The sequence below is a fragment of the Macaca mulatta genome, chromosome 8 (genome assembly GCF_049350105.2).
Source record: "Macaca mulatta isolate MMU2019108-1 chromosome 8, T2T-MMU8v2.0, whole genome shotgun sequence".
Classification (NCBI taxonomy): Eukaryota; Metazoa; Chordata; class Mammalia; order Primates; family Cercopithecidae; genus Macaca; species Macaca mulatta.
The window spans coordinates 30907069-30932633 of record NC_133413.1 but is presented as its reverse complement, the minus strand read 5'-3'; the positions used below and the strand labels follow the sequence as shown (position 1 = coordinate 30932633).

At 41.2% G+C, this 25565-nt stretch overlaps 1 protein-coding gene across 2 annotated transcripts in view; it reads left to right on the top strand.

Annotated features, from left to right (window-relative positions):
• The window catches only part of KIF13B (kinesin family member 13B), a 193901-nt gene that overhangs the window by 85162 nt on the left and 83174 nt on the right, over positions 1–25565 (top strand). For both annotated transcript variants that reach the window (XM_015145099.3, XM_015145098.3), the window contains exons 9-15: positions 408–520; positions 1775–1886; positions 9991–10203; positions 11736–11846; positions 16662–16796; positions 21706–21836; positions 24280–24366. In XM_015145099.3, coding sequence (XP_015000585.3) covers positions 408–520; positions 1775–1886; positions 9991–10203; positions 11736–11846; positions 16662–16796; positions 21706–21836; positions 24280–24366 — 902 coding nt within the window. The remainder of the gene's footprint in view (positions 1–407; positions 521–1774; positions 1887–9990; positions 10204–11735; positions 11847–16661; positions 16797–21705; positions 21837–24279; positions 24367–25565) is intronic.

Genomic DNA, 25565 nt, shown 5'->3' with positions numbered 1-25565 from the left:
GGTAAATACTTTTAATAAAGGGTTTAGATCATAAATTCATTTAGTTGCGACAGAACTGCTTTTTGTATTGCTTTTTAAGAGACAGGGTCTCACTGTGTCGCTCAGGTTGGAATGCAGAAGTGCAGTCATAGCTCACTGTGGCCTGGAACTTCTGGGCTCAAGTGAACTCCCACCTCAGTTTCCCAAGTAGCTGGGACTATAGGTACGCACCACCATGGCCAGCTATTTTTTTTTTTTTTAATTTTTTGTGGAGACAGGATTTTGCTGTGTTGCCCAGGCTGTTCTTGAAATCCTGGGCTCAGGTGATCCCCATTCCTTGTCCTCCCAAAGTGCTGGGATTACTGGCATGAACCACCACAACTGGCCTTGTGTTCCTGTTTATTAGCACTGATTGATTTCCTTTGTAGACATCTGGAGAGAAAGTGGGCAAACTGAGCCTGGTGGATTTAGCTGGCAGTGAACGAGCAACGAAGACGGGCGCTGCAGGGGACAGGCTGAAGGAAGGGAGCAACATTAACAAGTAAGTGCTCTCAAGCTTATTTGTATTGCTTTGTTGATTTGATAGCCAATGAGGGAACATCTGTGGTTATTAAAATAATAAGGTGATTTGGAATTTTTTTCTGGTATTTTCAATGGCCCTGGGCTCATATGAGGTTTTGTTGAGATGCCTGATGGGGCGAAAGAGCACAGCCTCAGGTCAGGGTTTCTCAACAGTGGCCCTGTTGCTGTTTTGGGTCAGGTAGTTCTTTTCATGGGAAGGGTGATCCTGTGCTTTGTAGAGTGTCTAGCTGCATCCCTGGCTTCTCCCCACTAGATGGCGATAGTAGCTGCCACCTCTTCCCCCACCCCTAGGTGTGTCAACCCAAGCTCACTTTCAATATCCATGGCTGTTCCTTGTGGGGACACAGTCACCCTCCAGTTGAGAACCACTGGTTTAGCTATAGAGAAGATCAAAGATAACTGGTCTCTCAGAGTGGAGCTGTTGAAACTTGACCTGTGTGTTGCTCTTTGGACAAACATGTACTAACCACATTGAGCTTTTCCTTTATTAGACACTGTCGTGCTTGTCCAAGTCCAAGAAGCTAAGACTTTACCAAGTAATATTTTGTTCACCAGTTCCTTCATGTGGGCTCATTTTAGGTTTTGTTGAGATGCCTGATGGGGCCGAAGAGCACAGACTCAGTCAGGTCAGGGTTTCTCAGCAGTGGCCCTATTGCTGTTTTGGGTCAGGTAATTCTTTTCATGGAAGGGGTGATCCTGTGCTACGAATAATACGAAGTAATATTTTGTTTACCAGTTCCTTCATATGGGCTTCAAATTTTCTCCCTCAAGCTGAATCGTTAGCTCATTATGGGTAGGAAGCTTTTCTGTCCTTGTGGCTCCCAGAAGGACACATAGGAGTCATAAACCAAATGGAGATGATAGAACACCATCACCCAGATGCTATCCTATTATTGAATCTCATATATATAATTTTTGCTTTGTACTATGGTTTAATTACTGTGTTTCTGGCTTGCTTTCTTAGAGATATGTGGTTTTGGTATTATATTGACCTGAAGATTTATAACTCACATTTTTATGTACTACAAAATACTGGGCTAAGCATTTTTATTGCTTATAGTAGTATTGGGGAAAATAGCTATTTCGAGTTGTGTGCTTTTGAACTGAGCAGCAAAGTGCTGACAGGGTGCTGCTCACATGCAGGTACAAGGGCATCTTGGTGTTCAATCTTTGTGCTAAAATGTGACATTTGATATATTGTTGTACCATGCAGGTCCCTCACAACCCTCGGTCTGGTTATCTCAGCTCTTGCAGATCAGAGTGCTGGCAAAAACAAGAATAAATTTGTTCCATATCGTGACTCAGTTCTCACTTGGCTGCTCAAAGTAAGTTTGTTTTTTTTCTTCATGGCAAACTTTTGGTGGTTGGCAAGAAGAAAGGAAAAAAGAGTAGACTGTTAATCCCTTCCAGGTATCATTTCCTCCATCGGTGTGCAAATGTATAATTATTAGGCTCTTATGGTAATGACATTTTTGATGGAATAAACATAGGTTTTTTTTCCTAGCAATTCACATTCCAGCTTACTAGAACCTGGATGCAGTGAGGTTGCTGGACGCGCACGGAATCACATGATTGCTTCTGGAGATTTGGGGGAGTAGAGAAAGGGCCTTCTGCTAATCTGACTGCTGTGTGAGTCATGGAGGAGGAGCCTCCGCTGCCCTCACACTCAAGTGGGCCACCCTGGCCTACCACAGACTCCTTTTCTTGGGCTAACATTTTGGAGCTTGTTTTCTGTTTAACTTCAGTGCATTCAGACCTTGGTTTCTGTTTAGCTTTCTCATGATGGCTTTAATTTGCTTTTGGCTTCTTAAAGGTGTTGTTAAAGGCTGCAGAGTAGGGCACACAGTCATTCATTAATTGATTGATTCTGTATGAACAAGAGCAATGGAGGTGAGAAAGAAGAAAGTCAATGTGCAGTGGTAGGAGGAGAACGTAGCCTCCATTTTAAAACAGAGGAAAACAGAGGGCACTTCTTGCGCTCTGTGGCTCACGAGGGAGATAAGATGTGCACACACAATATTAGAACCTGAATTTGTGATAGATCATGACAGAGATGGTGATAACATGTAATAGGAATTTGGTGAAAAAAGAGAGACTTATTTCCAGCTTCCTCCAGCCCTCCGGAGCCCCTTTAGTCTTCATAAGGTGGTGTGGTGAGTTGGATATTGGACTGGGAATTAGAGGATATAAGTTGCAGTGACAATTTAACCCATTTATAGGGGTGTCACCTGACTAAATCCTTTAATACTCTTTTTTTTTCTATTTTTAAAATGGAGAAATAATTTTATGTGCCCTGTTTAATTTTGTGATGCTCTATTTTCTTATTGATCAAGAATTTGTTGAATACCTGGCATGCATTGCATTGGGAGTTGAAAGTACTAAGATGAGTTCAACACGGGCCGCCCCAGTAGCTTAGTAGAGGACATAGTTACTGATTTAGTCCATAGCATGTTTAAAAAACAGCCTTTGTGAAATGAATTAGGGGTTTCTCCTGGTTTCTACCTCCTCTCAAGATTTACTAGTGTTCAACTTTTTAATTCAAAACTCCGCACACTGTTTGAGTATGTTTTGTTAAAATAAAACATTCTTTATGTAAATGTCAGTGTGTTCTTTCTTAAATGTAATGCTAAAATTCAATAAATTGGCCACAGTAGAAAATCAGGTCCAATTACTTCCTTTGGCCAAAATGCAGTACTGTTAGAAATTTAAACAAAAGTGTAAACAAATTTTGATAATTAAAACCACTTGTAAAGGTTTGTCATGCAACCTCACAAACATCAGATAGTAAGAGATAATTTTTAGGAACAAAATTAAAACACCTTGGCCTGCCATAAAGACAATTCTAACCTTTAGTCTTTTAAAGTAGTACATTATTATTCAGATTTTGTTATTTGAATCACTGGTGTCGGCCTATATAACTAAACACCTCAGTGCTTTTAACCTAAAAAAAAAAATTTACTTTTCCTTCCTGTCTCAAACAGCATAAGCACTTCTACTTCTGTAAGACTAACAGAAATGTTTTGTAGTTTTTTTCTGTAGAATAATTAGAAAAACAAGCAAACTGCAAAATTCAAGACTTTGGAGGATGAATATAATTATTCTTTTTCATAAAAGCCATTAAAATTAGTGAATAAACTTGCAGTTATATAGGATACTAAGTCTGGATATCTAATGGGCAGTATAAGGACTATAGTTAATAACATTGTATCGTATACAAAAAAAAATTTTGCTATATTTTAGGTGTGCTTCTCACAAAAGGTAACCGTGTAAGGTGATGGATGTATTCATTTGTTTGTAGTAATCAATGATATTAGTATGTTTACATATATCAAACATGCTTTATACCTTAAACATATGTATTAAAAAATTTTTTTTAATTGTTTCATTACCAAAGGAACTTTTTTATTTATTTATTTTTTTTTGAGACAGAGCCTTGCTCTGTTACCCAGGCTGGAGTTTAGTGGTGCAGTCTCAGCCCACTGCAACCTCCACCTCCTGGTTCAAGTGATTCTTCTGCTTCAGCCTCCCGAGTAGGATTACAGGTGCGCACTGCCACACCTGGCTAATTTTTTTACTTTTAGTAGAGACAGGGTTTTGCCATGTTCACCAGGCTGGTCTTGAACTCCTGATCTCAAGTGATCCATGCACCTCAGCCTCCCAAAGTGCTGGGATTACAGGCATGAGCCACCGCAACTGGTCAGGAATTTTTTTTTAAATATATAAGAAGTCTTTTTTTTTTTTTTTTTTTTTTTTTGAGACAGGGGGGGTCTCTGTTGTCCAGGCTAGAGTGCAGTTGTGCAGTCATAACTCACTACAGTCTAGAACTCCTGGACTCAAGTGATCCTCCCACATCAGCCTCCTTGGGTAGTTGGGACTACAGGTATGCACCACGATATGTAGCATTTTTTTTTTTTTTAAATTTTTAGTAGAGATGAGGTCTCACTATGTTGCCCAGGCTGGTCTTGAACTCCTGGCCTTAAGCATCCTCCTGCCTTGGCCTCCCAAACTGCCAGGATTACAGTTGTGAGTCACCATGCCTGTCCTCTAGAAGAAATCTTGATAAGATGCTTCCTCAAACTTTCCACAGAAACATTTCCTGATCATACATTGTCCTTGTTTCAGTGTTGCTACTTGAGTCCATTTAAAACAACAAGTATCTTTTGTTGGTCCGACATAGAGGCTAACGCCTGTAATCCCAACACTTTGGGAGGCCAAGACGGGAGGATCAGGTGAGGTCAGGAGTTTGAGACCAGCCTGACCAACATGGTGAAACCCTGCCTGTACTAAAAATACAAAAATTGGCTGGGTGTGGTGGTGCATGCCTGTAATGCCAGCTACTCGGGGGGCTGAGAGAGGAGAATCGCTTGAACCCAAGAGGAGGAGGTTGCAGTGAGCCGATAACGTGCCACTGCACTCCAGCCTGGTGACAGAGTGGGACTCCCTCTCAAAAAAAAAAAAAAAAAAAAGCACCAGAAAACAAGAACTATCTTTTGTTAATCGACACAGTGAAAATGGCATGGGTAATCACTGGGTGGCTTCAGTGGGCTGGAGGCCAGGAGCACCCGTTGCAGGAGTGTCTGGTGCCATACCAAGGGCTTCATGGACATCATCTCATTTCCTTCTTAGAACAGAAAGGGTGGTGTTCCCAGTAGTCAGATGAGACAGAGGGTGCAGAACTAGTGAATGGCAGGATCGGGATTGGAATCAGCACTGACTTGACTGTGCAGCTATTTTTGCCAAGGTTGTGCTCATCTTATCAAAGGTTATTTTCATTAGAAGGATACTCACTTGATATTTACCAGTCTTTGATAGAAAATAATGAAAAAAAAAACTGTTCATAATACTTGAGCTTGAAGAATGAAACCATAAACATTTTTTAAAAGGTCACTTAATCTGCTATTCAGTTAACTTAAGTTATAATTACAACTTTCATGTATTAAAAATAAGTCCCGTGTTTGCTGAATATTTGACATTATTTTTTTCCTTAAAAATGTATGTGATCTGGCTGGGCATGGGGCTCACACCTGTAATCCCAGCACTTTGGGAGGCTGAGGTGGACAGATCACCTGAGGCCAGGAGTTTGAGACCAGCCTGGCCAACATGGTGAAGCCCCCATCTCTACTAAAAATACAGAAATGAGCTGGGAGTGGTGGTGTGCACCTGTAATCCCAGCTACCTGGGAGGCTGAGGCAGGAGAATCACTTGAACCCAGGAGGTAGAGGTAGCAGTGAGCGAAGACCATGCCACTGCACTCCAGCCTAGGCAACAGAGTGAGACTCCATCTCAAAAAAAAAAAAAAAGAAATGTATATGATTTTTTTTTTTAACATCATTTAGCCTTCACAGAAGATCGTAAATAGGGGTATTTTTTGCAAAACATGTTCCAGAGCTTAAGCAGTTTTCCCAGAGCCCTCTCCAAATTGGTGGAAATGCAGATTCTTTTCCTTTAAAGTGGGTTTCAGGTCCCTGTTGCTTTTTCCTTCTTAAATTCTTAGTCTGACTCATCCAGATCCTACTTTGACATGGGCATACTTCCTGTATTCTCCAGAATAATTTCCATTGAACTTGTAAAACTGCCCATCTTCTATAACATTTTCAGTTTCCCAGGGTCTTTTTTTTTTCTGCCTCGTATTTGCATTGTAATTGTGTTGTGCTCTTAATGTGTGTAACATCTGAGAATGAGAGAAGCTGTGGCTCCTCTTGGTGAGTTGGTCCGCGATGGATGTGAGTGCTCTTCTCCCAGGGAGGATGGAACAACCATTAAACGAGGGTTATGCATTCGCTAAGTGGTTAGTAGAGAACTGTTTCATATTAAGATGATTTTTGGTCCTCTGAATAACCATCTAAATGTGGGCCTCTTAACATGAAGTAATTTCTGGTAATGAGTGCTCAGATGATGAGTACCTTTCTAATTCATCTCCCTCTTTTTGTTCCTACTGCCACCTCCCTAATGAAGGCCACTTTCATCTGTCGCTTGGATGACAGTCATTTCCCTCAAGCTTTCTTAGTCCAGTCCTTTCTCCATGGTTAGGTTGCAACATCTTTTTAAATTAATACTCTTAACCCTCAGTCTCTTCAGTAACTTCCACAGGCACTTAGGATAAAGTCCAAATTCTATTTTTTTTCGTTTTTGTATAAACAGGGTCTCACTATGTTGGCCAGGCTGGTCTTGAACTTCTGGACTCAAGTGATCCTCCTATCTCGGCCTCCCACGGTGCTGAGATTACAGGCATGAGCCACTGCACCCAGCCACAGAGTCCAAATTCTTTAATGGCGTGTGACTTACAAGGTCCTTCATGAGCTGACCACCTTTACTTTTTATTGTTCATCGTGTGCTTCTTGGTGTTACAAACTCCAGCTAGGTGATGAGTGTTGTCTTACCTCTAGGACTTTACTCTTGTTTCACTTGAAACATGCTTTCCCCTCCCATCTCTTCAGTCTCTCCTGCCTCCTCTCAGACCCTCTCCCTTTACCTGGGTAACGCTTCTCTATTTTTGAGTCTCACGTGTCACTTTCTGTGAGAGTCTTCCTTAACCTTTCAAGATTTGGCTCTCTGCTGTTTGTTTTAGACCATATTGTATTTATCCCTATCATCTTAGTTCCTGTCATATAATGTTTGCTTACCAGCATCCTCCCTAGATGGTGAACTCCAGGAAGAGTCGAATGAATGAATAATTTCAGCTCTGCTCTGAACCAGCTCTGTGACCTTTGAAAAGTCTGTCGTTTTCCTGGGTCTCACTTTCTCATCTGTAAAATGAAATAATTTGATTATATGTCTTCACAGAGTTCTTTCAGCTTTTAAAAATTCTGACTTCCAAAAGTAAATTCTATCCTATGTCTAATTTGCAGTTGCCACTCTTGAAACAAACCTCGTCCGATTTGCCCAATTAAACAGTTAAAGAGTAAACAAGACACTTTCTACTTTTTCCTTGAATGAGTGCCAGTTCTTTTGTTGTGATTTCCTTTTTGCTGATGGCATGAGGTCATTTTTAACATAAGGGTATTGTTACTCCATGAACAAGGGCTTTTAAAATATCAAGCATTTGTTGTTTGCCAGGTTTCCTTTTCTCAGCATAAATTGGAGCACAATATACATGCTTTTCTCCTTTGGTAGTTGTTGTTACAGATCCCCTTTCAACTGACAGCATTTGCTGTTCACGTGGGCTGACAGTGTGCTGTGGTTCTCAGAGGACAGCGCGATGCTGCTGGTGAACCAAACAGCAATGAGATTGAATTCCTGTGCTCTTGTTATATCACATTTGAATTTCATTCATGTGCATGGGACTCTTCGTGAATTTTTTCTGGAAGTTGCCAAATCTGGAGCACCAGCTATGTGAGATTAGTGTCTAGAAGTGAAGAGCGAAGCAAACAGTCATGGCTTTTACCTCCTAAAGTCCAAATTAGTTATAGTTCTTTCTGTGTCATGCATTAAATTATATTTTCTTCAACAATATAATTATGTTTTCTGTGGAAAACCAAACTTTCACTGTATATGAATAAGGGACATACTGTCTGTGATCATACTGACCTTTTAGTAACACCTTAGGAATCATTTTGTTTCTGAAACTAGGGCAAGATAATTTGGAAAGATATCAGGTCACCTTATTCAATCTTCAGACCTGAATTTTCTCTGTGTTACCAAATGTGTATTGTGGGCAGTGGAAATCATGTTGGACTTGAAGGCAGAATCTAACTGGGCTAGGATATTGTTCAACTTACCAGTTCTAGATTTTTAGGCAGAGTGCAAGATTTAACCTCCATTGTCCAAACGGACCTGTTTCTCACCGATAAAACCAGGCTCTGTGATAAATTGAATTCGCAAAAGGTGGAGACCTAAGTAAAATAAAGTGCGTGCCCAAAGACTGGGGAAATCACAGATTGTTCCAACACATTTTAGTTGTAATAAGATTGGCAAAGTCTTCAAAAGCAGTTTTCCATAGGTTAATGCTGCCCCAAAGGAGAGTTAGCTTTCTTATGCTCTAGTGAATTCCCCATTACTGGCCCGTTGCAGTGTTCCCTCTAATCTTGAGAGTCTGTCATTCAGTGACATTCTGTTACCAAAAAGAGTATATTCAATCTTTTTGTTTGTTTGCTTTGATACTTTGTCTCAGCCTGGGTTGCTGTCCTAGTGTATGAGTAGTTACCTATTGCTTGTAACACATTACCCCCAAAATGGAACAGCTGGAAACAAGTCATTTATTGTCTGAGGGTTTCCATAGGTCAAGACTCCGGGGGCGTGCAGCTTAACAACCTGGCTCTAGCCGGGTTGTTTCACGTGGATGTAATTAAAGTGTTGGGGATGGGGGTGCCATCATCATCTCAAGGCATGACCAGTGTGGGGAGGTGTCTGCTCACTTACATGGTTGTCAGCAGGGTCCAGAAGATCTGCTTCCAAACGCATTCCTGTGGGCCTGTCTTCATAGGGCCACCTCACTTCACGGCAGCCCGTTTCCCCTCGAGTGAAAGAAAACACCCAAAACAGAAGCCACCATCTTCTTTGAATCTACCCTTAAAAGTGACATGCCATCACTTTCATTCCTTGGAGACCGATGAATAAGTCCTGGCCACACTCAAGGTGTGGGTACCAGGAGGTCACCTGCACGGGCAGCCTTGTCTGTGGTGCAGTACAGCATGGTGGGCTTGATGTCCCAAGTCTAGTTTTGTGCCTGAGTTATATCTCTCTATTTTTAATGTTCTCAAGCAAGGGTCATTTTTTCATTTTGTTGGAAGCCAGTCAGTCCTCAAGCTGTTTCACTGCACTTCGCAGTTTGAGTATCGTGAAGACAGTATCTCTTCTCAGGACCGTTGTCCGAATGGTGGAAGTGTTTCTGTAGAACTTGTAACGTTAGTAGCTTTTGAAGTGCTATCAGAGGGAAGAAAATGAAATGGCTTTAACATATTTTTTGTAAGATTGTAATTGTACCTTATGTTGTAAAAACTTTACAAGGTGCTTGATAGCTTGTAACAGCAACTTTCTGAGCCGTTATTAGGCTTCACAGAGACTCCCAGTGCAGGGGGTTGTGGAGGAGCTTGCCAAATAAGTATCATGCTTGTTCCTCTAAGGAAGATGTTGGAGGCATTTAAGGAGTCCTTTTTTATTCCGAGTAGTCTGTGTTCTTGTGGTCTCATCTTGCTTATAAAATAGGGCAGATAGCTTAGAATTAATTTTTGTTACCCTGAGATAAAGGTAGGTTTCATGACATTTCCCTGTCCTTTATCAAAGGCTAAAACTCCCTCTTTTTAGTACAATGGCTTGGCAGAGAAGACACAGCACAGGACCCAAGTCCGTACACCTGCATTTTAGCCCTGGCTCTGTCACTGAACGTGTCGGACCCGGGGAAATTTGTTCACCATTTCTGATTTCAGGTTTCTCATATGATGTCTTGTTTCAACTTTAATATGCTACTCAACTTTCTTTTTTCTCCTGTAGGACAGCCTTGGGGGTAACAGCAAGACTGCCATGGTGGCTACTGTGAGTCCTGCAGCTGATAACTATGATGAAACCCTCTCAACTCTGCGGTATGCAGATCGAGCCAAGCACATTGTTAACCACGCTGTGGTGAACGAGGACCCTAATGCCCGAATTATCCGGGATCTCCGGGAAGAAGTTGAGAAACTCCGGGAGCAGCTGACCAAAGCAGAGGTAGGAGGCACAACCGCGTGTGCCCTGTGAGTCCAGAAAGAGGAGTCAGCCTGGAGCTTGAATTTTCTTCCCCTGGGCTGTGAGGGATGAGTACTCTACTTTGTGAATCCAAAGAGGTTTTACAGATATGAAAAAGATTGAACAGCAACAAATAAAGACAATTGAGAAAATGTTTGCATTTCTATTCAGGCAGCAGACAAAAGAGAGGTAGAATAGAATAGGAGAGGAAGAGAGATGCTGGAGACCTTGTGTATATAATTTTAATTTTTGTGCAGAAAATGATGGAGAGCAAGATTTTTGTTGAATCTCATTTGTTACCTGGTAGAAGTCAGAATGAAAATCTTGAGTCTTCTACACTTTCATAATCTAGCTTTTCCATGTTGTGGATTAATTATGTTTGTAGAAAATATTTTATAGTAGAAGTACCCATATATTTAGTAGTATTCTGTTATAACTATCTTCTGTATATTCTGTAATGGATAATGTTACATGAATAAATTTGAAAACCTGCCAACTCTGACCTGCAATCCCAAGTGCTCATCCTCTTGGGAAAGTGGAATGAAGTGTCAGATTCAAGATTCCTACTTTTTTTTTTTCGAGATGGAGTTTCACTCTTATTGCCTATGCTGGAGTGCAATGGTATGATCTCAGCTCACTGCAACCTCTGCCTCCTGGGTTCAAGTGATTCCCCTGCCTCAGCCTCCTGAGCAGCTGGGATCACAGGTGCATGCCACCACGCCCAGCTAATTTTGTGGTTTTAGTAGAGACGGGGTTTCTCCATGTTGGTCAGGCTGGTCTTGAACTCCTGACCTCAGGTGATCCTCCCACCTCGGTCTCCCAAAGTGCTGGGATTACAGGAGTGAGCCAGTGTGCCCGGCCAGGATTCTTGCTTTCATTAGCATTTCTCTTCCCACAGTTTCTCAGCACTATGGGATTCTTTCTGGAGTTTGCTTTCTTTCTTATACCTGTTTTCTGGGAATAAATCAGTAAGAGACATGGTCAAGATGATTATCTTGATCATATTTTTACCTGTTGAATTTTATCCTGTTTTTATAGGAATAATTTTACAGTCCATGAAGAGTGTTGTCTCCTTGGTATTAATAACACCATCCAATCTGCAACATGTACACGTTAAGTCTGTATATACGTGGATTAATTCCTGAAGTCATCAGCAAGGGCTAGAATGAATCATGTGTCTGAGTCTAGATGTATAACCTATTGGGATTTTAAAAATAAACCCTTAGAAGCTTTACATTTTTGCATCCTTAAATGTAATTACATCTTCACAGTAGAGTGGCAGAAAAGGAAAAAAGCCTTCCTTTTGGGCATATTTTGGATAACTCGATGAGTTTGTGGTCCTCAGAACAATCGAGGTACTGGAGGTCTGTCGTTACATTTCAAGTAGATGTTGGACCTCAGCATGACATTCAGCCAAGAGGAGGCAGATTGTTACTTTTGTCCTTTTAGAGTTGGCCGCTTCTTTTTCCAGGGCATCATCTAGACATTTCATGAAGTAAACATTTTGCTTGTAGGCAATGAAATCTCCAGAGCTAAAGGACCGGCTGGAAGAATCTGAGAAGCTAATCCAGGAAATGACTGTGACCTGGGAGGAGAAATTAAGGAAAACGGAGGAGATTGCACAGGTTCGTGTTTCCTGACTGATGAAGCGCGTGAAACCTCATGGCAGTTTGCACAGTGGAACACATGGTCTTCCTAGTTCCTTTTTGATCTTCAGCTTGGTTGATGGCAAATCTAACACTATCATTAGGAATCTAGATCTAAGAGAATCTATACTTTGCAAAATTAATTCGAAGGATAAACAGGATATAATTGCATTTAATCATTTATGTGAGAAATAATTTTTTAGTATCAGTAATCTTTTTTAAAAAAATTTAATGAAATAACTCCTTTGTAGCCCCTGGCTCTTAACACTCCATTCTATTAAGTGCTTTAGAGACCTAAGGAACTTCCTGAAATTACAAAATTAATCCAGTGCATGTGGCCAAGAAAAAAAAAAAGTATCATTAATTTTTTTTTTAGGTATTAGGCCATGAACTTCTTGGTTCCATGTGAAAACCCAGTGAAAATAATATGAAATTCCTAAATCTGAGGTGACTGTCTCTCACCATTTTCTAGTAACAGTAATAGTTATGAAATCTTAGGGTGGTGGCCAGTGTGGTGGCTCACACCTGTAATCCCAGCACTTTGGAAGGCTGAGACAAGTGGATCACCTCAGGTCAGGAGTTCGAGCCCAGCCTGGCTAAGATGTCGAAACGCTGTTTCTACTAAAAACACAAAAATTAGCTGGGCGTGGTGGCACACACCTGTAGTCCCGGCTACTTGGGAGGCTGAGGCACAAGAATCGCTTGAACCCGAGGGGCGGAGGTTGCAGTGAGCTGAGATCATGCCCCTGTACTCCAGCCTGGGTGACAGAGCAAGACTCTGTCTCAATAACAAAAAACAAAAAAAAAAACACAACAGAAACCTTAGGGCGGGAACATTAGTATTCGTCTAGGAAGATCTAGTTAAGTTTAGCATTGGGAGAAAAAGTCTGTCCACCTAATAATAGATTTACACTGTGGCTTTCCTGTTTCATGATTATCCAACTTCTGTTTTAGAAATATATATAGTAATGTGGAGCTCAGGACCACATCTGACAGGCTTTTTGTGATCAGACAACTCTAATAGTAGCGATTGAATCAGTCTTTTATTCTTTCACTTCTACTTACTGGCCCTAGTTTGTTCTTTAGTAGCTAAGAGAGGTCCCACCCAAACACAGGAACTGGTGATGACAGTAACAGCCAGCATTTATTGGATCCACTTACGTATTGAGCCCTATGCTAAGCACTTTTAACTACAGTACTTGATGTAATCCTCTCAGTAGTCTTACAAGATAGGGACTGTTGCTACCCAAGTTGTTCGTGTATATAAAGTCATCTCTCTGCTTCTTCCTCTTCCTTTTCTAAGTTAAAATTCCCTGTTGTTTTTAACTGTTTTAACTTGTATTAGAGAATATATAGAACTTGTTCCATCTGTTTTCACTCAGTAGATTCCATCTTGAAATGTGCTGTCCAGAATCAATCTGTGTATCAGATATTGTAGGATGGTACTGTTGTTACTTAGCATAAAGTGGATGTTATATTAGCACAGACCGGGATTAAAATAGATTTTAAAAACATTTTTATTGCAGACATTTTCAAAGTAGATAAAAATTAGAAAAAAGTATACTAAATCTACAGGTACCCATCACCTGGTTTCATTAAAGATCAACATATGGCCAGTGTTGTTTTTGTGTCCCTGCATTGGCTTATCTTAAAGCATATCCCTCAAATTATAGAGAAGAGATCAGTATATAAACTATTTCTCATTACATATCTCCCTGTGGTTTTTATGAATTGTAAGTCATTCTAATAATTGTCCAATTTGGAAGCCACTTTGAGCCATTCTCAGTTGCTCCAACAGTAAACATTTGTTGTGATGAGTCGTTGTGCTGATAGAAAACAGGGCAAGTCTAAGTGAGTCTGCATCGGGGATCTTAGTGTTGGCACCTTTACTTTTCCTCTCCCAGGGGTCCCTTTTGGGGGCACTGCCTGATTTTATTCAGCAGCAGCTTCAATGCCTTACCTTCTAGAGCTCCCAGGCTGTAGTGCTGCTGAACGTTTTTCTTCTGTCATTGAAAAAACCTGGTCTGTTGGTCACTTACCTCTTCCTAATCCAAACTGACATCTTCCAAAATCTATTTCTGACAGTAGAGCCACAAAGTGTTAGTGTATCTTCTGGAAGATGACTTGAGACATGTCAGTTGACGTGGTCCATGGTCAGATAAATTTGGCAATTTCCGGGCAGACTGAATTCAATGACTTTCTTTTTTGAAGGACTTCTCACATCATTTTGGGGGCAATTGCAAGTTAGCTGGGCTCTCCATGGGTCCTCCGGGCTCTGTGACACCTTCCGATAGGGTGCTAGCCCTCAGATGGCCCTGCCACGGAATTCCCTGCAGCTTCTGCACCCTTTGACCCTACATCATCCAATACTTTACCATTGTTTAATTGTTATGGGTAGTTTTAGTTGCTATTGAGTTTGTAAGGTTCTTAAGAAAAAAGACTATCTTTTAGTGTTGTACGCTTAATAATATTTTTGCATAAAAAGAACTCATGATGAGTATTTTCTAATTACAGTGCCATATCTGCTATACCACATTGTCCCTTATTTTTATCTTTTATATTCCCATTAGAAGATATACACTTAAGTGAAATCCAAACCTTGAGATAGGTCAGGGGTTGACAGACAATGCATGTGAATTAAACCGGGTCCGCCACTTGCTTTTGTAAATTTTTTTGGAGTACAGCTGTGCTCATTTGTTTACGTATTATGTATGTTTTCGGCAGCAGAAACGAATAAGACAGAGAGCCCATGGCCCACAAAGACTAAATATTTACTATCTGACATTTTATAGGAAAAGTTAACCAACCCCTGATATCAGAAGCAATATTTGATGATATCAGTAAACTGTATTTTATCATATAGTACTTTGTTATGAGCTGATTCCTAGGTGTTACAAACATTCGTAATTTTTTAAGATGATTTTAAAACTTTAGTTTTTGGTGGGAAACACAATAACGAATTGACAGTTTTCCACCATTATGTCTCTTTTGGATTAGACAAAAGTTTTGTAGCGTTTTTACCAGTATAAAATCTCAAATGACAGAAACATGCACAGGGAAGTAGCGTAAAACAGTAATAACTAGGATAACTTAGAGAAAGGTATAGTTACTTTCTTCATCTTATGGACATGACTCTTTATCAAGGAGAAATTCTTGGAAATGAGCACAGAAAACGCTGATGGTTAGTGTTAAATGACTCAAAACTTCTGAAAGAAGCCTGTAGTCCTTTTTGTTAGAACTTGATTTAAAGACTTGATTTGATTTGAAGACCCAGGACCAAAATACACATTTCAGTTTTGTGGTAGTATACTTCTAGGTAGGATATATTGGCTGAGTTGCAGTGATTGTATAAATTACAGTGGCATGCCTAGAAATAGCAAAATTGTGAAGCTTTATTTTAATTATGCTGCAAACTTACTGTGTGGCTGTAGTTAAGTGACTTAGTCTGTCTTGCCTTTCCCCAGAATCAGAGGTCTTAGGTGATTGACTCATTGCTACTTGCTGTTTACCCATAGTCGAAGATACCCTCTCCAGCTCCGACTGTACCCTAACCACAGAGCATCTGGTTGTGAGATCCATGCCTATACCCTTATGATGTACAGATGTTCATATGTTGTATGGGTTCAGAGGCAGGCACAAAAAAGGAAAGGCCCGTATTATGAAGATAGTGCTTGAGTGCATATGCAAGTTTGTTTGTTTTTGGATAAATTCACCACACTGATGTTTTGAGTGCTCACCATGTGTCCTTCACTGCTAAGTGCTGGGAACACAACAGTATATAAGGTAGGATCCGTGCCCACACAGCACACAGTCCCGTGTGAGAGAAATGGCTTGATAAACAGTTACGAAGTGGAGCATGTCTGCTCCAGATAGAAGAAAGAGGTATAAAATCTTTTCAGCTAACGAGAACAAAGATAACTTTTTTTGGTTTGTTTTTTGTTTGTTTGTTTTGTTTTTTTGAGATGGAGTCTCTCTTTGTCGCCCAGGCTGGAGTGCAGTGGCATGATCTCAGCTCACCACAACCTCCACCTCCCGGGTTCACGTGATTCTCCTGCCTCACCCTCATGAGTAGCTGGGATTACAGGCGCCTGCCACCATGCCTGGCTAATTTTTATATTTTTAGTAGAGATAGGGTTTCACCATGTTGGCCAGGCTGGTCTTGAACTCCTGACCTCAAGTGATCTGCCTGCCTTGGCCTCCCACAGTGCTGGGATTATAGGCGTGAGCCACCACGCCCAGCTCAGAGAACATTCTTAGCATTTTCAAGGACCTGGAACTTGTTTCATGCAGTTTCATGCCGGGTTTGACAGAAGTTAGAAGCCAGAGGGGAAGCAGGCCACATTGAAGGGCCTTGTGAACTTTACTGAGGGAGTTTGGCCTTTATCCTGATTGGGAGGTCGCTGAAGATGTCAAGCAGAAGAGTGTATTGATCCTCCTTTGCTTTTAAGAAGGATCACAGTTGAGGAAAGTGCACACACCTTTGCTCATATATTCAGAGTTAAATGAGATGAATTCAAGATTTTAGATATTTTCAAGAATGAAAACTGAGAATTCACTAGTACAATTAGTTACTATATGTAATGGACTTTATTTTTCAAAATAAAATTAGAATTAATGCAAAAATTATATAGTTTGGAAAGAAGAGAAAAATGCAATAAATCTATAATACCATAGCCTAAGAGAATGTATTTGAATTACAACACTATTGAATAATTGTAACATTGTAATGTAAGCGCTTGGATATCTCACTGCCTCAATGGCTGTGGAATTAATACTTCTCTGATACATTTACAGGAACGACAGAAACAGCTTGAGAGTCTTGGAATATCTCTTCAGTCTTCGGGAATCAAAGTTGGGGATGATAAATGCTTCCTGGTGAATCTGAATGCTGACCCAGCTCTGAATGAGCTTCTGGTCTACTACTTAAAGGTGAAGTAATGTGCTTTGCTACTAGATTCTTGTCACAAAATAGGATAATATTTCACAGTACTTTAGTAAACTTGGGGAACCATGCTTACTCAAAAAACAGCAAGAAGTTACGGACCATCTTGGGTTTCTGGGCTCAGTTTTCTTTTTTAGTCCTTGATGCCATTCAACCTGACAATAGAAAAAAATGATACTCTGATATTATTTCCAATAAGTTAAATAGCCTTCCTACCATTATTTAATGTGATTTGTATCAAGGAATTAAGTAGATAACTTTAAAAATGGATGACTTTGAAGACTAAATGATTCATTTAGTAAGTATACTAAAGCTTTTATGGTTTACGTGAAGTGCATTTTTCTGGGAGCAGTGTGTTAGCTCACAAGAAAAAAATGTATAAATAAAGTTCTTAGGACCGGTTGGTATGAAATTTATGTTTCCAATAACTCTTAGGAAAAATTAAAAATTTGGGTTATCAATCTGTTAAAAAAAAGAGAGAGAGTATAGGTTACTTAGAGACTGAGTGAGTCAGAGCATGGAACAGAAAAGATGTATCCACTGAAATCTATAAATCATGGGATATATTAGTAAGATAAGAGACAACTTCAGAATAAGCCTGAACCCTGAGATGCCACATGGATTCGAGGAGTGTCCAGAATGGGCTGTGTCAAGCCCAGAGCACAAATTACTTATTATATATGATGGACTGCACGACTCTAACACAGGGTTGATAATAGTTTTTTTCCCCTCACATGTGTGGGTTTAATTAATGTGACCAGGAAAGTAAAGCTAACAAGCTGACTACCTGGAAAACAGCTCTAAGAGAACTGCATGATTTCATTTCAGAAAAGCTTGGAAAGATCCGGGGGCAGTGACTCTGTGTCATTTTGAGAAGGCCTGTTGTTAATAAATGTCTTATACGGTGTGTTGTTGTGCTGTGAGTTTGGCTGTGTCTTTGATGCATACCTTCATGTGTGCTTGTCTCAGGTGTTGTGGTTCAGTGGCCCCAAAGCTGGGGTAGGAGGGAGTGACCTGTCTCTCTAGTCTGTGGCCAAGCCCTTTGCCCCCTCTAGATTAATTCCTTTGTAAATGGAGGGAAGTGTCTCTGGCTACTTTACCAGGTTCCTGTGAGGGTTGGAGATACAGAAGCACTTTGTAAACAGAAGTACTACACAAAAGAAAAGATTCCACGTTCCACTTTTTTGTTTGATACTCCTATGGTTTCTTATACACATATTTTCCTTGCCTATTAAAAAATGATGTATTATTGGCCGGGTGTGGTGGCTCACACCTGTAATCCCAGCACTTTGGGAGGCTGAGGTGGGCAGATCACTTGAGGTCAGGAGTTCAAGACCAGCCTGGCCAACATGATGAAACTCTGTCTCTACTAAAAATATAAAAATTAGCCAGGGGTGGTGGTATGTGCCTGTAGTCCCAGCTACTTGGGAGGCTGAGGCAGGCGAATCTCTTGAACCCCAGAGGTGGAGGTTGCAGTGAGCTGAGATCATGCCACCGCACTCCAGCCTGGGCAACAGAGCAAGACTCCGTCTCAAAAAAAAAAAGTATTATCCATTACCTACTTTGCTTCTGAACAGTGCTGGTAGCATTCTGAGTTAGGATGTCAGCTGGGGATAGTCACATGACGGTGACCAGGAAAGTAAAGCTAACGAGCTGACTATGTGGGAAGAGATGCGATGTTAGAATAGGACCTAAATATTCTGTCCTTTTTTCAGAACTAGAAATTCTTTTTCTTTCCATTGTAATGTAGTTCAAATCGGAACACACAAACACACACATCAAGAAAAATCTCTGATTCATATCTGCTCCTTGACTAAAAACTAAAGAAGCTGTTTAAAGATGTTTGGAGAGTCGTCAAATGTTTCTGGTCATCTTGTATGGAGGTGTTTGGGTTCTGTTTCAGACTGTGTGGCCAGCCCTGTTGGGCCGAGTCTGAGGCAGTGTTGATTTCTTGACTGCCCAAGCTGACCCCACAACAAGCATATCTTCAAAACAAAGCACATTCAAAAGGATGAACAGTTTTTGCTTCAGTAAAAGAATACTTTTTGCTTCAGTAAAGTGATACCAACTGTTTTTGCTTAAGTAAAAGAACCGTTTTTGCTTCAGTAAAGTGATACCATAATGTGGGATGGTGGAATTTGGAGGCTGAGCATTTTTTATTACTATGCCTTCAAATTCAAAAGTCAATTTAGATGCTGGGCAGATGACTTCCGTCACTCCATGTGTAAGTGAAGGCATTGGATTAAAACATCTCTAAAGTTCTTTCTAGTTCCAATTGTACAGTTCTCTTACTCTTCTACAATATAACACCCCCTTTATTTATCCTGGAATACTTTATAATAGAATACTTTAGAATCATGATACCCATCTATCAATAAAGAGACTGAGATGCTATCCCTGAGTAACTTCATCTTACTTTGATTACCTGGGCACACAAAGGGAAATGATTGTGCATTTATTTTTATATTTTTTTAATGCCTACATATGCCAAGCCTTTGTTAAGTGCTTGGAGTACAAGATGGACAGTAAACCCACAGTCAGTCAGTGTCATGGAAAGAGTTAAAATAGGGCAGGATGACAGTGGCTTTTTCCAGTTGGGAGCTCAGGAAACACCTCTCTGAGGATGTGACTTTAAAAACTGGGATAGAAATGATAAGAAATGACCCATATCAGGATCGGGGAAGAACATTTCAGACAGAGGAAACAGCTAGTAAAAGGCAATAGGATGGAAATAGGCTCAGTGTGCTCAAAGAACAGATGGGAGCCGATGTGGCTGGCACATGCTCTGTGAGGGGAAGATGGTGAGAGTGAGGGTCAGAGACAGGCAAGGACAGGTTGTTGAATGCTTCGTAAGCCTGGGTAAAAATTTGGGCTTTATTGGAAATTCAAAGAGAAGCCACTAGAAGGTTTTATTCTTTCTTTTTTTCTTTTCTTTTCTTTTTTTTTTTTGAGGCAGAGTCTCGCTCTGTCACCCAGGTGAGTGCAGTGGTGCGATTATGGCTTATTGTAGCCTCAATCTCCTGGGCTCAAGTGATCTTCCTGCCTCATTTTTATTTTTATTTTTATTTTTTTTGAGATGGAGTCTTGCTCTGTCGCCCAGGCTAAAGTGTAGTGGCGCGATCTCAGCTCACTGCAACCTCCACCTTCCGGGTTCAAGCCACTCTCCTGCCTCAACTTCCCGAGTAGCTGCAGTTATAGGCACGCGCCACCACGCCTGGCTAATTTTTTTGTATTCTTAGTAGAGACGAGGTTTCACCATGTTGGCCAGGCTGGTTTTGAACTCCTGACCTCAAGTGATGCGCTTACCCCGGCCTCCCAAAGTGCTGGGATCACAGATATGAGCCACTGCGCCTAGCCACAATTTTTTTTTTTTTTTTTTTAGTAGAGACAGGGTTTCACTGTGTTGCCCAGGCTGGTCTTGATCTCCTGGGTTCAAGCGATTCTCCTGCCTTGGCTTCCCAAATTGCTGGGATTACAGGTGTAAGCTACCATGCCCACTCTTAGAAGGTTTTAAATAGGGGATGATGTGACCAGCTGTTGTGGCAGGAGTGGAAGGGAGTGGCATGCAATGGAGACACAGTAGGAAGCTCCTGCATCCACAGGCAGGAGATCCTGGAGTGCGAATCTAGGATGTGGTTGTGGAGGTGGGGAAAACAAGCTGATTCTTGATAGACCTTGGAGGAAAAATCTGTAAGATTCTCCCTGATTGACGTGGGGTGGGTATGGGCTTGTAAGAGAAAGAGGACTCAAGAATCATATCTAAGCTTTTCATTTGACTGACTGGTAGTGGTAGTGCCATCCATTATTATTGGAGAAGGAAATAGACTTCTGTTGGGTTGGGGGAGACGGGAACAAGAGTTTAGCTTTGGCCTTTGTTCCCTTTGATACATCTTCAGACATCCAAGTTGTGTCAAGTAGGCTGAGTAGGCAGAAAATAATAGTGGCTGAGGCTGGGCATGGTGGCTCACACATGTAATCCCAGTGCTTTGGGCAGCCGAGGTGGAAGGACTGCTTGAGCTCAGGAGTTTGAGATCAACCTGAGCAACATAGTGAGACCCTGTCTCTACAAAAAATAAAAAAAAATTAGTGGTCAGGGTGGAGCCTGCCTGTGATCTCAGCTACTCAGAGACTGAGACAGGAAGATTGCTTGAGCCCAAGAGGGTGAAGCTTAGTGAGCATGGATGGTGTCTCTGCACTCCAGCCTGGGTGACAGAACAAGACCCTGTCTCAAAGAAAAAAAAAAAGTGACTAAGACTGCAATAGTGGTTGTGGAGGTGGGGAAAAAAATGAAACTAAAGTATGTAGCTCTAGGGTGGTGATAGAGATGTAGTTTATTTGTAGATGGCATTTAAAGCTGTGGGAGTGGGTGAGTTAGTCTAGGTCAGGGTCAGCCAACTACTTTTCACAGGCCAAATCTAGCTCCCTTCCTGTTTTTGTTTCAACCACGCCTGCCTCCGTTTGCTTTTTAAAAATCTTTTAGGCCAGGCATGGTGACTCACGCCTGTAATCCCAGCACTTCGGGAGGCTGAGGTGGTTGGATCACTTGAGGTCAGGAGTTTGAGACCAGCCTGGCCAACATGGTGAAACCCTGTCCCTACTAAAAATACAAAGAAAATTAGCTGGACATGGTGGTGCATGCCTGTAATACCAGCTACTTGGGAGGCTGAGGCAGGAGAATCGCTTGAACCTGGGAGGCGGAGGTTATGGTGACCTGAGATTGCACTGCTGCACTCCAGCCTGGGGAATAGAGCAAGACTCTGTCTCAAAAGTAAAATAAAAATAAAAAAATATTTTAGCAAAGGTAATAGGACAATATAAGAGGGCTCAGTGTAAATGATTTCAATTGTGTACATGTAAGAATACAGTATTAATCAGTGAATTTGATTTTTTTCTTAGGAACATACATTGATAGGGTCAGCAGATTCCCAAGATATCCAACTGTGTGGCATGGGAATTCTTCCTGAACACTGCATTATAGACATCACGTCAGAAGGCCAGGTCATGCTGACTCCTCAGAAGAACACCAGGTAACGTACTTGAATTAGTGTTCATATCATGAGAGTTTTTCAGAGGAAGAAAGTACTCTACTGGCGACAATGGCCTTTGTTGCTTTTAAGTTGACCACATTAAGCTATCCAGTTGGTTGGGTGGGCCCCTTACATTTAGCTTTAATGCCTGTCACACCCGTTCCTTCCTCTGTATGCCCACTGCCATGGCCTTACGTATTTAGGCCTCATCAAGTCTTCATCAGAGCCCCTGCTAACACCCTGAGTTGCCTCCTGGTTCACTCACCACAGCCCTAGAAGGCTTTCCTCTGTTTGTGATAGAAAATCCCTTATAGCCCCCTGGTTTATCTCCTCCTCCTCTGCACCTGCCAGTCCTTTGGCCTGCTAACTCCTGTTCGGTCTGCAGGGTTAAGGGCTGCCATGATCTCCTGCGGGGAGGTCCCTGTTTGGTCTGAATGCAGTGCCCTTAGGAGGTATTGGACCATCCCCCTGTTGTGGCAGTGCTTCTTAGTGTCTGCCTATGGGCTCTGAACCCTTATTACCCCATTAGACCGTGAGCTGCTTGAGGACAAGGGCCTTTTTTTGATTCTCCATTCCTGGCGCAGAATATGAGACTAGTACACAGGAACTTAATACACCATTGAGGAGTGAAGGGGCTCCACATTTTATGAATGACACGTTTGTCACTTTGTTTCCATCTGCTATAGAGCTGTTATCCCCTGTTAGGGAGTTGGAAGTATAACAGTCTGTAACTGTTACAGACAGTGATTAACGAATTATGTTGACCTTTCAAATGCTGATTTGTTTCATTTTATGGTATCAAAAAATCACTAATATCACTGATTTTATCCATAAAGTCTTCAAGTATTGAGACACTATCAAGCTCTGGGGAAGGATCAAGTGAGAAAACAGGAGCAGAAGCTGGTGTGGCCCTCACAGCTGTGCTGTGCTCTTCTCTAGTGAGGCCATAAATAATCACACAGAACCCCAGCCTCAGGCAAGGGTTCTCCAAGACCGGGATGCAATAAGACAGAGCAGGCCACGTCATCATTTCGTTTAAGCACAGACGAAAACATGGTCACTGTGCCACCCGAAGAATACTCTTCTCTGTGCCTTATCAATGAGCGGTAATATTTTGAAAGGAATCTTCTGAGCATTAGGTCTCAACAGTGGGCTTAAAATATTCAGCACACTGTGGTGTACACAGACATACTGTCATCTGGGTTTTGTTCCATTTACAGAGCACAGGCAGAGCTGTTTTAGCATAATTCTTAAGGGCCCTAGGATTTTCAGAATGGTCAATAAGCATTGGCATCAACTTAAAGTCACCAGCTACATTAGCCCCTAAGAGAGTCAGCCTGCCATTGAAGCTTTGAAGCCAGGCGTTGACTTCTCTTCTCTAGCTAAGAAAGTTCTAGATGGCATCTTCTTCCAATAGAAGTCTGTTTAATCTACATCGAAAATCTCATCAGCAATCTTGCTGCAGCTTCTACATTAGCACTTGCTGCTTCATCTTGTACTCTTATGTTATGGAGGTGACTTCTTTCCTTAAACCTCACGAACCAACTTCTGCTAGCTTCCAACTTTTCTTCGGTTGCTTCCTCACTTTTCTCAGTTCATAGAATTAAAGAGAGTTAGGACCGTGCTCTGGATTAGGGTTTAGTTGAGGGAATATTGTGGCTGGGCTGATCTTCTCTCCAGACCACTGAACTTTCTCCATATCAGCAGGAAAACTGTTCTGCCTTATCATTCATGTAGTCACTGGAGAAGCACCTTTAATTTCCTTCAAGAGCTTTTCATGTGCACTCACAGCTTGGCCAGCTGTTGGTACAAGAGGCCTGACTTTCGTCCTGTCTTGTTTTTTGATGTGATTCCTCAGTAAGCTTAATTATTTCCACCTTTTGAGAGGTGTGTGACTCTTTCCTTCACTTAAATAGGTAGAGGTTATTGTAGTTATTAATTAGCCTAATTTCAATATGGCTGTGTCTCGGAATAAAGAGACCCGAGGAGAGGGAGAGAGTCAAAACCCACACTGCTTTTATTAAATTTGCCATCTTACATGGGTGCAGTTCACGATGTTCCAAAACAATTAGGTGAGGTCAAAGGTCCCTGATCACAGGCCTCCATGACAGATGTGAAGTGAGCACATGCTGTTTGAAAAGAATCTCCCATAGCCTTGCTTAACACAGGATAGCTACAGACCTTCAATTTGTAAAAAATGTGATATCTGCAAAACACAATAAAGCAAAGCGCAATAAAATGAGATGTGCCTGTGCTTTGTACCATCAACATTTTAGGTGAATCAGCAAAGGAGTGAATGTAAATATTAAAATTCACCAAGAACAGGTTGTATTTGGGGGAATTGTTGTTTTCCCTAGTAACTATATCTCTATGTTACTGGGAATTTAAAGCAGAAGACGTGATACTGCACTCCTCGTTCACGTTTGATCTCTTCTCCTTACAGAACATTTGTAAATGGGTCATCTGTCTCCAGTCCAATACAGTTACACCATGGGGACAGGATATTATGGGGAAACAACCATTTCTTCAGGTATGATGTCATTCGTGTCCCTTAAGGAGATTATTGAAGATTGTGCTCTGAAATAGGTTTACTCTTTAATATGTATTTTCTGTCTCTAAAACAATTATGTTATTGTGTGTGTACATATATATTTGCTGCATATATATTATATATATATATGTGTGTGTGTGTGTGTGTTCATTCACTGTATATGGTCTGAACCCTAGAGACATATAAACAATATACCGTGGAAAAATACTGAGTTCATCTACACAGTTTTTCCCTTTTATTTCCCACTGGAAGGTGATTCCTTTGCTGTGTGGTGTAAGAATTTATTAATAAACATTAATAGTTTTCCTGACATGTTTATCTTTTTAATTTTTTTTTTTATGGAAACATGGTTTTGGTTTTAGTTTCCTTATCTATAAAATAAGGTTGGTATTTCTTTTAGAAATTCTTTTCGGCTCTAAGTCATGGCCAGTTTTACTGTAATGGGTTAGACAGATCATTTATTTCCCTGACAGAACCAGAAATCTAAAGGAACATGGTTGTTAGTGTTGGCTAAGCCTCTCAAATAAAGTCATGGCTAAAGTCTGGTCACTGTCTTGGCGTCTCTCTATGGCCTGAAGTTGGCCATGCTGCACTGCCGTCAAAACAGCATTCAGGTACAGGAAGAAAAAGGAGAACCGTAAGCTGTGCTAGCCCTGACTCTCCTGTTCATCCGAAAAAACAGAGAAGTCTTCCCAGAGTCCTCAGCAATCTCCTTCTGTCTCCTTTGCTAGAAATTGCTTCCTAGTTGCAAAGGGGGCTGCAAAAGACTGTATCTCGCCTGGGGCTGTACATGCGGTTTCCCAAACAAAATTGATGTTGCGTTGACAAGGCAGGCAGGCTGGAGATTGTAAAAAGTGAACATCCTGGTCTCTTGTTACTGTCACTGGTCATCGTGCTCCAGATGTCAGACTGACTTTTCTGTAGCTAATAGAGAGCGTTTGCCATGGGCCAGTGATACTTTGGTTACTGAGAAAAGGGTAGATGGGCACAAAGAGCATGGAGTATTTTTTTCCTTCCTAAATTAAATGACGTGTAAACTGCTTTGCTTTGTGTTCAAAACCCTCATTGTTTGGATGAAGCTGATCTTTCCAGCTTTAGCTCTAGTGTGCTGTACAAATTTTGAATATCCCGTTGTTTTACTCATTTCTCCAGGGAATGTGAATGTTTCCATTTTCACA